The sequence below is a fragment of the Ranitomeya variabilis genome, chromosome 2 (assembly GCF_051348905.1).
Source record: "Ranitomeya variabilis isolate aRanVar5 chromosome 2, aRanVar5.hap1, whole genome shotgun sequence".
Lineage (NCBI taxonomy): Eukaryota > Metazoa > Chordata > Amphibia > Anura > Dendrobatidae > Ranitomeya > Ranitomeya variabilis.
This window is the reverse complement of record NC_135233.1, coordinates 313220538-313235187: the sequence shown is the minus strand read 5'-3', so window position 1 is coordinate 313235187 and position 14650 is coordinate 313220538. Positions and strand designations below refer to the sequence as shown.

The 14650-nt window shown below is 41.1% G+C and overlaps 1 protein-coding gene and 1 long non-coding RNA gene across 6 annotated transcripts in view; one reads left to right on the top strand and one right to left on the bottom strand.

The window, feature by feature from the left end:
- The window catches only part of LOC143805694 (uncharacterized), a 38767-nt gene extending 37082 nt beyond the window's left edge, over positions 1-1685 (bottom strand). The window contains exon 1 of the long non-coding RNA XR_013221305.1: positions 1624-1685. This is a non-coding gene — a long non-coding RNA (uncharacterized LOC143805694). The remainder of the gene's footprint in view (positions 1-1623) is intronic.
- AFF2 (ALF transcription elongation factor 2) overlaps positions 1-14650 on the top strand; it is a 706159-nt gene that overhangs the window by 446793 nt on the left and 244716 nt on the right. For all 5 annotated transcript variants that reach the window (XM_077285241.1, XM_077285245.1, XM_077285243.1 and 2 more), the window contains exon 7: positions 2632-2683. In XM_077285241.1, coding sequence (XP_077141356.1) covers positions 2632-2683 — 52 coding nt within the window. The remainder of the gene's footprint in view (positions 1-2631; positions 2684-14650) is intronic.

Here is a 14650-nt window from a genome sequence, read left to right as displayed (position 1 = left end):
GGACCATCATTTATTTTTCAACAAGACAATGACCCCAAACACATCTCCAGGCTGTGTAAGGGCTATTTGACCAAGAAGGAGAGTGATGGGGTGCTACGCCAGATGACCTGGCCTCCACAGTCACCAGACCTGAACCCAATCGAGATGGCTTGGGGTGAGCTGGACCGCAGAGTGAAGGCCAAAGGGCCAACAAGTGCTAAGCATCTCTGGGAACTCCTTCAAGATTGTTGGAAGACCATTCCCGGTGACTACCTCTTGAAGCTCATCAAGAGAATGCCAAGAGTGTGCAAAGCAGTCATCAAAGCAAAAGGTGGCTACTTTGAAGAACCTAGAATATAGACATATTTTCAGTTGTTCACACTTTTCTGTTAAGTATATAATTCCACATGTGTTAAATCATATTTTTGATGCCTTCAGTGTGAATGTACAATTTTCATAGTCATGAAAATACAGAAAAATCTTTAAATGAGAAGGTGTGTCCAAACTTTTTGTCTGTACTGAATATACACGCAAATTGCATTACTTGAACAGACCTTTCTCAGGGTGTCACAAACAAGTTCTTAAGTGGTTAAAATTGCAAAATGCTTATGAAAACAAGCAACTTTGCAATTAACCTCTAAAAATCCTTTCTGTTCTCAAGAATAGAAACATTTTAATTTTACAATGGACAGCTCATTGCCCAAGTTACTGGCCATGCTGCAGTCTGAAAGTGGCCGGTTACCTAGGCAAGAAGCACGACTAGTGATGAGCGTATATACTCGCGCGGGTGTCCTCCGAGTATTTGTAAGTGCTCTGTGATTTAGTTTTTAGTGCTGCAGCTGAAAATCCCCACGTGTACTTATGCTGGCTAAGAGATGTAAATCATTCAGCTGCAGCGATGAAAACTAGATCTCCGAGCACTAAAAATACTCGGAGAACCCCCGAGCGTGCTCGGGAAATCTTGAGTAACGAGTATATTCGCTCATCACTAAGCACGACCCATTTTCAGGCTCTATGTTTTGTAGCCTTCTTACACTGCACTGAAACTGGACAGATCACTGGATCCGGACATCTTCATTTCTTTTGCTCTACTCCAATGCTGCGTTTGTTAGTAGCCTGAATGAATACTTAGTTCGGGCCAGTGGCATGACTGTGCTGCCTGCTATTTATGTCAGTCTTCAGGAGCTCACTGCCCCCAGTAACCAGAAAGCAAATAGGCAGAGGAGCAGTGCACTCCTGAAGAAAATAACCTTTAGGCTGTGTGCTCATGTTGTGTTTTTTATGCATTTCTGCCGCGTTTTTTGCCGCAGCGGAAATACTTAAAAATTCTTAAAAATCGCATTCCCATGCAATCCTATTGGATTCCGCAGTTGCTGTGCCCATGCTGTCTATTTTCCTGGTGCGGAATCGCATAGCGGTAAAATCCACACCATGTTCATTATTTCTGCGGAATCGCGGCGATTCCGACGCTATAGGATTGCATTGAAACACTCACTTTACTCATGTGGCTATGCCCACTATGTGTAAAGTGAGCGCTTCATGTGCGGATGGTACCCAGGGTCTGCAGGAGACTCTCCTTCAGGCCCTGGAATCCATAGTCATGTAAACAAAAAGAATTAAAGTAAAAAATAAGGATATACTTACCTTCTAATGGCCCCTGGAGTCCTCCCGCCACTCAGTGGTGTACGCGGCGACTTCTGTTCCCAGGGATGCATTGTGCGAATCACCTGTGATGACATCGTGGTCACGCAACTGTGATGTCACAAAGTTCCTTCGCGCAAAGCATCCCTGGGAACGGAACGTCCTGGGATCGCCGCTGAGGAGATCGGGGCCGTCGGAAGGTGAGAATAACCATATTTTTTATTATTTTTTATTATTTTTAACATTCTATCTTTTACTATTGATTCTGCATAGACAGCATCAATAGTAAAAAGTTGGTTACACTTGTCAAGCACTATGCTTGACAAGTGTGACCAGCCTGTCAATCACTTTTGCAAGTGATGCTTCAAATCGCTTGGAAAACACAAGCATTCTGCAAGCTAAAAACGCTAGCAAAACACTTGTGTTTTACCCGTGGCAGGGAGTTGCGGAAATGCTGCAGACATTTCCGCAGCATTTCTGCAACGTGGGCAAATAGCCTTAATGAGTATATTAAAAATGTGGCCACATTTATATTCAAGACATGGCTCTTAGCCCTGAACACAAAAGCTCTAACACCTAACTTTGTGCCCCCATAAGTATTGAAGCATGTACGTCATGCAAACAATACTATTTATGCATGACTACACGGAGCAGGAGAACATACCCTCTACAAGCCCAGAGTCGAAAAGGTCCTATTCATTGCTGCATGGTCTTACTCTTGACTCAGGATGATTTCTCGTATGGCCTGGTAGCCTGATAAAGTTGTACTTTGTAGCTTATAATCTGTTTATGGACTCACAAGGCAGAACTAAGACATTTGATGACCCTTCGCTGTTCGCTTGTCATGCACCATGAGATCATTTCTGTTTGTGAAGATTATATATAAAGTATTTGGCAGTTATGCATTTTCCTATAATTAGAAAAATTGCTGTTACTGCATTGCCACATATACATGAAGTGTTGGGAAATCTAGATATTTATAACTTGTTTTTTTTTCCTTTTTCTCCATAGAGCGATGTGAAGTCACAAACAAACCTGCTGTGAAATCCATCCCGCAAAAGTCGTAAGTTTCCTACTTGGTTATCATAGTCAATCTTTTGTTCACACAATAGAATTTTCGCTTTTTTTCTGGCAAGTAAAATATGATCCGTTAGCTTTATTAATGTGGCTGTTTTCTTATGGATCACATTTCCAAAATAATAAAATATGTTGACAATGATGCATTCCACCCCTTTTAAGTCGCAGTTGTGAAAAAGGGGCTTTTGTGAATAATTATACTAGAAATATTGTAAATACTATTACAAAATAATGGACACATTTATAAACATATTTATTTTATGTTTCACTTATTTTAAAGCGGGTTTCAAATGGGTGTATGAAACTTTGTCCTATTTTCATTCAGAAAAATGGGCAATTGTCATCTGTGTGTCATCCATGTGTCCATTTTTTTGTATCTGTGTTTTGTTCCATCTGTTTTGATATATCAACAGTTTTGAATGTACATGCCCAATTGTATGTTAATAATGTTAATGTATCCGTAAAGTCAGATGCAATACGGATGATTCATGTGGACTTTGATTTTTTTGCTCACGAATAGGCAAGTCTCTTCTGAAATGTGGAAGATAATGGTATAAGCTGCAATTTTGTTCTCAGGCACTCGGTCATTGAGAAAAAATGTCATCTGAATATTATTGAATTATATTGGTCAGTGCGCTGTCCTTATGTTATCTGATTTGAACACGAATCATAACACGTTCTATATAATTTGCTCATCAGACCTCGCACTTACAGTTTAGTAAAGACGAGCCTTTCCTCCCAAAAAACATTAATTGCATCAAACTTAAAGCACTGGCATACATATATACCAGCCTTGAGGTGAAGCTGTATATCTGACATGCCTAGTAGGTGCCACCAAACTTACTACGAAATGTTGGTCTAAATTTTATGAAAAATTTGCCAATTATTTTTACTCTATTTTGTATACTTTTTTTTGTAGCATTGTTGTATATTTTTCCAGACATGAGTTTCTTAGCCATAGAAGGTATACATGCAGAGTGAAGACACTGTGTAATAGGATGTGACCACTAGCCGAATAATCTCTAATCCTTGAAAACACAGGTTGTGGTTCCAGATAATTACCAACTGATATATCTAGTCTGCTAATCTTAATTATTAAGAAGGAGCAGAGATACGCCACAGCTGATCACAGTATCATTTGCAGAGTCTTGCCTTTTATTCCTGCTGTTTTATGCACTTTATTTCTACATGTGTAGAATGTGTGAGATTTTCGCTATGCCAAGTGCTGATATTGTATATTTCTGCTCTGTGCTGTCACATCTTTTTTTCCCTTTACATTTTCTTTTAAAATTAGGCTTAAGTAACTTGAAAAATTGTCAATTGCAGCAAAACAGTAAAGTGGACAATTATGACTACTCTTGACTAGTGTTGAGCGATACCGTCCGATACTTGAAAGTATCGGTATCGGAAAGTATCGGCCGATACCGGCAAAGTATCGGATCTAATCCGATACCGATACCCGATACCAATACAAGTCAATGGGACTCAAGTATCGGACGGTATCCCTGATGGTTCCCAGGGTCTGAAGGAGAGGAAACTCTCCTTCAGGCCCTGGGATCCATATTAATGTGTAAAAGAAAGAATTAAAATATAAAATATTGCTATACTCACCTCTCCGACGCAGCCTGGACCTTACCGAGGGAACCGGCATCGTTCTTTGCTTAAAATGCGCGCGTTTACTGCCTTCCGTGACGTCACGGCTTGTGATTGGTCGCGTGCCGCCCATGTGGCCGCGACGTGACCAATCACAGCAAGCCGTGACGTAATTTTCAGGTCCTGAATGCCTAATTCTAGGCATTCAGGATTTGAAAATTACGTTACGGCTTGTGATTGGTCGCGTCGTGGTCACATGGGCGACGCGACCAATCACAAGCCGTGACATCACGGGGGGCAGGAAACGCGCGCATTTTAAAATTACGTCACGGCTTGTGATTGGTTGCGTGCCGCCCATGTGACCGCGACGCGACCAATCACAGCAAGCCGTGACGTAATTTCAGGTCCTGAATGCCTAATTCTGCATTCAGGACCTGAAAATTACGTCACGGCTTGCTGTGATTGGTCGCGTCACGGTCACATGGGCGGCACGCAACCAATCACAAGCCGTGATGTCACGGAAGGCAGTAAACGCGCGCATTTTAAGCAAAGAACGCTGCCGGTTCCCTCGATAAGGTCCAGGCTGCGTCGGAGAGGTGAGTATAGCAATATTTTTAATTTTAATTCTTTCTTTTACACATTAATGTTGTTTCGATACCGATACCCGATACCACAAAAGTATCGGATCTCGGTATCGGAATTCCGATACCCGCAAGTATCGGCCGATACCTGATACTTGCGGTATCGGAATGCTCAACACTACTCTTGACACAACCCCATTGATTAGCTGATCACCAATGGCCCCATTACTCTTAGTTACTCTTACCCTTGAAATTTAGCTTACCATCTTCTCGGTCGATCTCTCGCATTCACTCTGTTCTACATATGAATGAATAAATTTGAATGTAATTGACTTCTACTCAAAAGTTACAAAAATCTGCATTAGCCAAAATGCGTATTTTTTAGTAATTTGCCTCCATGAGGATTCAGCAAGCGGCTGCCATTTTTCTGAATCTTAAAGGGCCATCAGAAGGTGAAAAAAAATACTCTCCATACTGCTAACCTCTCCGGCACCGCTGCTTTTCACCGTTACCTGTCCAGTCCTCTTCATATCTTTGGGTCCTCACTGCTTGCGTGGAAATCCGGTTCTGCGCATGTGTGTGTAAGGTCACGGTGCACGTCGTGATGTCATGACCTTTCACACTCTTACCCAGATCGTTTGAGGACCTCATGAAAACTGTAAGTCCCTGCTCACTGTGAGACTCCTGGGAATTTTAGCACGAGTGGCAGGTATCAGAAAATGCTAAGGATACCGGGTAGGTGACAGTGAGGAGCAGAGGGGGCAAAGAAGTGAGCGATGAGATGATTATGAGAATTTTTTCTACTTTTGTATGTTTATTATACTCCATGGTCTGAATAATTTCCCTGGGAAGAAACGTGCTAACAGAGTCAAAATTTGGTTGATTCGCTACTCTTTTCTCTGTACATAATTCTGTTGATGCTGGGATCTCGGAAATGTAGTAGATAGCTTTTGCAAGGAGTACGTGGGGCACAGCGTCACACAGTTTTGCAGAGAAGGGGGCATTTGGGGGGCAACTTCCTCTGTATAGTTTATCAACATGCAGACATTTTGCTATTCTCGCTTGTGTTTGGAGCCTGGAGCATACAGAGTACATTGGAAGGTTGTAGTTGAGAAACCAAAGTGGAAGAATTAGAATCCTTCTCATCTCTAACATTTATTCCACAGAATGTTCCATAGTTGATAGATGCGATGTCTGTCTTTTACACCCGCACCTATCAGGGTTGCCATCCATCCAGAATTTCCAGGACAGTCCATAAAATTAAGCCACTTTTTTGCCCTTTCAGTAAAAGAAATGTAAGGCGTCCGTGATTTTGTTGAAGCTTATACAGATTATATTAATACTAATTATCACCATTTTATAATTTACAGTGAATGCTGCTGACGCCTTCATATTAGATTTATTGGCTGTAGACACGATTCGCTGATAATCATAATGACTTATTATGGTTTTCCAATGTATCCGTAAAAAATATTGTCTGTCTATGATTTTTTTTTATAAGATAAAAATAAAAAAAAATAAAAAGTGAACTTGGCAACCCTGAGATCTATCTGGAGAATAAGGCCCTGCCTCACACTGATATCAGTGGAGAGGTGACTGAGCATGAGTGACGCTCTCCATTGACTTTTAACGGAATTCAAAATGTAGCAGTGCAGACTTGCTTGGCAACTTTTGGAATTTTCACAGAAGAGAATGGAAAGATCATGCCATGTGCTGCCACTTCTTCATTCTAGGAGGCACAAGCCTTGTCATGTTCTCATAATAGATGCTGATTCCAAAGATGGGAACCATATCCTGTGGGTGAGCGGAGTCAAGTACCTTGAAGGGATTGTCCACTACTTGGACAACCCCTTTTCATTCCTATAACAAAAATAATTGAGGAGCCAAGATGGTCTTTGGAGGTATATATAGATATAATTTCCAAATTGGGGAGAACCCAAATAAACCCTGACTAGAAGGCCATAAAATGTAACTTACTTCTATTGAAATAAAGTATATACAAAGGGTATAAATGTTTTGTCCCTAATCTGTCTCAGAAGTTTGCAGTTACTTTATGCAGTATTCCTACATATTATATTTATAAAGTGTATAGCACCCGGTATGCTAATACATATTGACGGAATAGGACAACAAATTTTAGCACCAGCGTCCCCCCAACATGTTTCCTCGCGTTAGCGGCATCGTCAGGAGATGGGAAATTGGCTACTGGTGGGACTAAAATTTGTTACTCTATTCTGCTAATACATAAAGTAACTGCAGACTTCTGGGACAGATAAGGGTCAAAATGTTTTATACCCTTTGTATATACTTTATTTTAATTAATATGTGTTCTAGTGAGGGTTTATTTGTGGTTCTCCCCAATTTGGAAATTCCTTTTCATTCCTCTTGTTTGGCCTGATCTCACCTTTGGTGCTGGCGCCATTCCAGCAGAGTTGGCACTCACATTCCCGGGGTTCATGTGAGGTGGTTATACCATGCAAGCCCTGAGCCAAATCAGCCCCAGCTTCACTGTTCCTGCCTTTGGAGTTATTGAACGTCACGAGCAGGTCAGTGCTACTTCTGCTTTCTAACTTCCTCTTGATGTTCAATTTGTTTGAAAGCGGGGACAGTGAAGCCGGGGCTGATTGGGCGCAAGGCTCACGTGTCATAGTAATCTCATGTGACATCAGGGAACACCACTGCTGACACCGCTGGAATGGTACTGACACTTGGGAGTGAGTATTGGTGTTTTTATTTTAAAGGGGCCAAGCATGGTGAATGAAAAGTGGGGTTGGCCAAGTAGTGGGCAACCCCTTTAACGATAGTTGCTGGCTGTGAAAACAGATTAAAAAAAAATAGCTGAATATAATATTGCTTGTCTTGCTTCCGCTGGATGAAAATTATCTATGCACGAAGTATACATTTATACGAGTGTACATTTTACTTATTTCTTGGTTGCAAAATATGAAACCCTTGTAGGTGTCTGCGCAGTATCATCCACTTGTATGCAGCGCAGACGTTCTACATGATTGCAGCATTATCAGATCTCTGGTCTTGGGACCAGTCCTCCCATAATGGGTGATGATAGATTTCACACATGAAAAATCCCAGCAACAATGAAGTGAATTTTATTGGAAGGGAAATGATGATCTGTTGTATTACAGATTCACAGACAAGAAAATATATACCAATTCATGCACAGTGCCTATGTATATGAAATAGAACGTGAAGGCAAATAAATAATACCACGAAGAATAGTATCTGGATACTACGTGGTCGGATAAAAATCCTGGGGACGAAGATGATGATTGTAAAAAGAATTACATGTGACTGCACAGTATACTTTACTACTCTTCTGTGCGATAATTCAGGTTTATGTTTGCGTAAATAGCAAATCCTTAAAGCATTCCTGTTGTTTCAGAATAAGCTGTCCTGTGTGTAGACATGAGGAATAGCACCACTATTTCTGGCCATTATCTGAATATTGTGCATGTTTTCCCCTCTGCAGTCTTTATCTCCAATTTTTAGTCGTCTCCAACCTGGTGGTAAGAAACTAGCCGCTATGATGTTTCCTATATGCAGCAGTGCATAGCTAGATTTACTGCTTTGTGTTTTTGGTAGCACACAGATAGAAGCTGCAGCATGTGGAGGACATTATATAGCAGTACTGAGCTGTGTGGATGTGAATCCAGAACTGAAGCAAAATACATTTGATAAAAGCTGCATCTTCATTTCCTGTTTCTTCCTATTCTCTTACTTTGCTGAGTACTCCTCATTCTTTCTCCCCCTCTGAATAGACAACAATATGCTTTGCAACTTGAAACTTCACTATGCTGAATGTCCATTTTTTTGCAGTTTGGATAATGAGTTCAGTAGGTAGAGGGAGAAACCTTACATACTATCTTATATATGCAAAGTGTTCTGGAATGACAGTGATCATATAAAGTAGTTAACTCGCTAAAATATGATAGCCGGAGCCATTTTCACCCCCCATCTTCCCCACAATAATAAATATCCTATATCCAGCCTATAGTATCTGCCTCACCACTGGATTCAATGCAAACCTTTGTAACATCGCTGACTTTTCACTTGCAAAGATGTGTTACTGTCTCTTACCTGTGTGTCATTGCAGGGAAAATGGCTTTATGGTGTTCATTCACCGGTAAAAATTACCAAGTAATAGGATTACCCAAATCAGTACAATTAAGTCAATGCCAAACTTATAACATTTTTTATGGTTAAAAAAAATACAAAAATGAGTTTAGCCATTTTCTGTGATTTTTCATTTTTAGTTCTGTTCATGGAGCTGGGTGAGGGTTTTATGGGCATTACCGTATTTTTAGATACTATTTGGGGTACATATGACATTTTAACCACATTTTATTGCATTGTTTTGGGGAAGTGAGGCCAATGAAAAATGGTGATTCTATCGTCTCGATTTTTTTTCAGCTTGACTAGATTTTCTGAACTAGAATAATTTGGGCCAAAAACTACTGCAGATGTAAGCATTTGTGCCATATTTCTGCAAAAAAAAGACTGATTTTCTGGCAAAGTCGAGATGTGCTGACAATAAGAAATTTGCCCAATTATCTGTAGACGGAACCTTTTTTTTTCATTTTGCTCTACCATAAATGTCTGTTTTCACATGTTGCCTAAGGACCAGTCTTCCAGTCTTGGATAAATTTGCAGCCTGTTGGGAGTATGTTCACCTACAAACTATTCTTCTCAGTCCATTATAACACAATGATCCCTGTACCTTAAACTTTGCTTTATAGAATTGCTGCTGCCTGTTTTCTGTTTAAAATGTTAATTTTCACATACTACACTGAGCGTACGCAGCTCATTATGCAAACTAGTGACATTTTTTTAACCTTAGGATGTTCCCAAGATGCTTCTCTAGTACTTCTTGTGAAGTCTCCAAGGGAAGAGCTTTGTGTTCACATGAAAATTATGCAAAGTGGGCAATGGTATTTCATGAGGACTTTCGAAAGTGTGTCTCATTCAGAGAGGATAAGACCAGGTTAAATCTTAATGGGTGTTGAATTGATGTCTTAAAAAACCCTTAAGTCCAATTGGCACAACACACATCATGACATCGCTCGTTTGCACTAGTCTAGTCCACCTCTCGAGCTAGATCAGGGTCCAGTGAATCTTTTGCTTAATTGTCATAGATGTCTACCCTATGCAGTTCTCCTCTGTTCAAAGTAAAATTTATTCAAAAATGACCTCAAACTTACACTGTCATGCCTTAGGGTACATCAAAGTAAGCCCAAACTCCACATCAACATCAGAGCATATGGTGCCCAGGTGATCCACCCTGTTACCAAGCAGCTTTTAAGAACTATGCTTTTATCAAGATTGTGGCCACAACTTTCTGTAACAGGACATGACTCACACCCACACAGGTCCTTTTAATGGCCAGTATATATTGACATCCATATGAATTTATTTGCATTTAAGGAACAAGTAGGAAACCATTCACTGCAAGACCTAAGCTTGCTTTATCCTTTGGGGCTGAATTGCAGCCAAGTCACATCTTAAGACCTCCATTCTTAATAGATGGCTTTTGGCCGAGAGAGCTGCTGCCAAACTCCTATGGCATTGACTCATTGGTGATGGCCTATTATTGACATCCTAATGGCTGACTTGTTTTCTTACCTAACTCATCTGTTGGGAAGAATCAGAAGACTTTCATACACATTAAACTGTTGCCCATTTCCACCGGTATGTTCTACTGTTCAGTATATGGGAGCTTTTATAGGAGCGTAGTTCTGCTTTCCCTATTACTGTATATACCCGAGTATAAGCTGACCCGAGTATAAGCCGAGGCACCTAATTTTGCCACGGAAAACTGGGTAAGCTTATTGACTCGAGTATAAGCCGGGTCTGCATTGTCCCCTCATCCCTGTCTTGGTATGTGTGGCTTCCTGCGTCCTCTCCTGGTATGCTTGGCTCCCCCATCCTGTCCTGGTATGCGTGGCTTCCCCGTCTTCTCCTGGTATGCATAGCTCACCCCGTACTGTCCTGGTATGCGTTGCTTCCTCACCTCAGTCCCATCATAAGCATGGCTTCCCTGGTCCCATTGTTGTATGCATGGCTCTCCCCGTCCCGTCGTTGTATGCGTGGCTCCCCCCATCCCGGTATGCATGGCTCCTATTCCAAAAAAAGCAAAAACATATTCACCCTCCGCGCTGTCGCAGCATCTCGATGGTCCCGGCGCCTGAAGCTCCTCCTGTGTCGAGCGATCACATGGCACCGCTCATTCAGGTAATGAATTACCTTAATGAGCGGTGCCACGTGAACGCTTAGCACAGGAAGAGCTGCAGGCGCCGGAACCATCGAGATGCTGCGACAGCGCAGAGGAGGGTGAGTGTGATGTCTTCTGGTAGCCGGCGGCTGCAGCTGAAGCTGTCACTGTACGCTATAAGAGAAATGAATATTAATTTATCTTTAGTAGCTGCACAGTTACAGCCACAACCGCTGGCTCTTGCCGCTGCTCCACCACCCCCCTCCCCCTCCGGCTTTCTGGACAATGACTCGTGTATAAACCGAGGGGGGTGTTTTCAGCACAAAAAATGTGCTTAAAAACTCGAATTACACACGAGTATATACAGTATTTTGTTTATGTGCCCAAGTGCTAAAGGAGTGGATTTAATAAAAAATTATGATCTGTCGAACTAAGCCACCAGACAAAGCCTCAGAGTACGTGTCCCTGATACCATTTTTTTTGTTTGTTTTTTAGAAATTTTGTATGAATCAATAAGCATTAACCTCTTGCACCATAAAGTCAGACATAATGAGCCTATAACAGTGTTTATAACATCTCTGGTCAGTGGCCAATTAGCCACAATAAATAAGAGATATATAAGCCTTCTCTTCTAGTGCCAATCATTACCTAAATATCACTGAGCTTTTGATTTTATATTTTACTTTATTCTTTCACATGATTAGTTACAACACAAAGTCTTGTAATTAATTTTAGGAAACTGTTTTATGTCAATGTTTTCCAAAAATAAATTAATTTTAAGTGGAACAGACAGGTTTATGCTATTTTGTATTCGATCTTTAAGATACCACGGTACAGTACAGTAATTGAAACTTGGAAAATTAAGTTCCCATTAAAGCTTTCTAAAATGTAACACTGGTCCGCAGCAGTGAACTCCTTGGTGAGGCCAGTCAGTGAAGAGTGTGAAGAGTGCCTAATTGGAAAAGTATGTGTTAACTTAAACATCTTTACCTATCATTTCACTTAATGTAACTGAACACTTTGTTTAATCGGTTTGATGGGATTTAGTAACAAAACCATAACAAGTATTGAATTTAATTATTTGTGGAGATAAAATGAAAAAAAATGTGGGGCCTCCAAACCCTCCAAAACCCAACTTTTCAACACTTGAGATGAATGTTTTGGTCTTATTTGATGTTTCATTGGCTGCCCAATCAATGATCACCATAATAAATATGATTGAGGTTCATGGCTTTTACCACAGTGTTAATTACCAGTTTTAATTACCAATTTTATGATTTTGACCCTAGTAAAAATTTCTAGTAATAATATGACCTTCCTTGTTCTAGTCGTGCAAAACTGTAGAAGCCATGAGGCAGGTAGCTAAATTTTATTAGACCTATGTAGTCATATGTGGTTCCGTAGCCGCTTTTGAAAAACTCTATGTCCATAGAGTCTCATAGTCTTTGTTAGTGTTCCCACAACTCCAGTCCTCACGACTCCTAACAGATCATGTTTTCAGCCCTTCCCTAGTATTGCACTGAGGATGGAATGATCACCAGCACAATATTAAGGAAATACCCTGAAAACATGACCCGTTAGTGTCTCTTTAGGACTCAAACTGAGGAACACTGGTCTATGTCCATGTCTCCCACCTAGAAATTAAAAAACAAAAACTCTATGAGGAGGTTTACTAAACAGAATGTGCACCGATTGTGGCACAAATTGTGCATAAAAATTGCCACACAATGCCTGTATAAAATTATGTAGTTTGCTCAATTTTGCCTTCGAAGAGTTTTAAAAGTTCTAAAATAAGTCTAAGGAAACTTGACAATTTTACTGCTAAATCTAGTGGTATGGATGTACGGTATAGGTCGTAGTGCAACAATGAAATGATGCATGTCGTAATCTGACATGCCAAGCTTGAGAAATCCAGCTTCTAAATCATATGCAAATTAGCTTTAATGTCCACTGAATATGGGCTGAACACTTAGTTAGTTTTTAATTTATTAAGAAGCACACACCACTTAAAGAATTCAGCACCTTTTCTGAGAATTCGTGCCAGAAATGTTACTCCAGTTAAAGACTGGAATAGCATTTCTAGCTTGAAAGATTATACCATTTTTCATGAATCGGACACACAGGCGTGTGACCTTGCATTGTCACAGCTCCTCCTGACCTCTTCCCATTTTGGCAGAGCTGATGTAGAGGGACATGAAAACGCGAAAAATAGCAGTTTTTTGGGCAACTCAAAGCCACAATGTGCGACTTTTCAAAGTTTTTACTCTACTTTTGTAGTGTACAAGCTTTGATGAATGGGACCCGTACATACAGTCATGGCCAAAAGTATTGACACCCCTGCAATTCTGTCAGATAATACTCAGTTTCTTCCTGAAAATGATTGCAAACACAAATTCTTTGGTATCATTATCGTCATTTAATTTGTCTTAAATAAAAAAACACAAAAGAGAATGAAGCAAAAAGCAAAACATTGATCACACAAAACTCCATAAAGGTCCAGACAAAAGTATTGGCACCCTCAGCCTAATACTTGGTTGCACAACCTTTAGCCAAAATAACTGCGACCAACCGCTTCCGGTAACCATCAATGAGTTTCTTACAATGCTCTGCTGGAATTTTAGACCATTCTTCTTTGGCAAACTGCTGGGTCTCTGGGTCTCCTTCCATACAGTCCCTTTTCATTCAGACGCCGACGGATAGTCTGGGTTGACACTGTTGTACCCTCAGACTGCAGGGCAGCTTGAACTTGTTTGGATGTTAGTCGAGGTTCTTTATCCAACATCCGCACAATCTTGCGTTGAAATCTCTTGTCAATTTTTATTTTCCATCCACATCTAGGGAGGTTAGCCACAGTGCCATGGGCTTTACACTTCTTGATGACACTGCGCACAGTAGACACAGGAACATTCAGGTCTTTGGAGATGGACTTGTAGCCTTGAGATTGCTCATGCTTCCTCACAATTTGGTTTCTCAAGTCCTCAGACAGTTCTTTGGTCTTCTTTCTTTTCTCCATGCTCAATGTGGTACACACAAGGACACAGGACAGAGGTTGAGTCAACTTTAATCCATGTCAACTGGCTGCAAGTGTGATTTAGTTATTGCCAACACCTGTTAGGTGCCACAGGTAAGTTACAGGTGCTGTTAATTACACAAATTAGAGAAGCATCACATGATTTTTCGAACAGTGCCAATACTTTTGTCCACCCCCTTTTTTATGTTTGGTGTGGAATTATATCCAATTTGGCTTTAGGACAATTCGTTTTGTGTTTTTTCATTTAACCCCTTCCTGACATGCGCCGTACTAGTACTGCGCTGCCGGCACTGCATTACTGACAGCCGCAGTACTAGTACGGCGCCCCGATCACCGCGGTCTCACGCTGAGCGCCGCGGTGATCGGGTGCGGGTGTCAGCTGTATTTGACAGCTGACACCCGCAGCAATGCCCACGATCGGCGCTATCGCCGATCGCGGGCATTTAACCCCTCTGATGCCGCTGTCAATAGTGACAGCGGCATAGAGGGGGATCGCGCAGGGACGGGGGCTCCCTGCGCTCT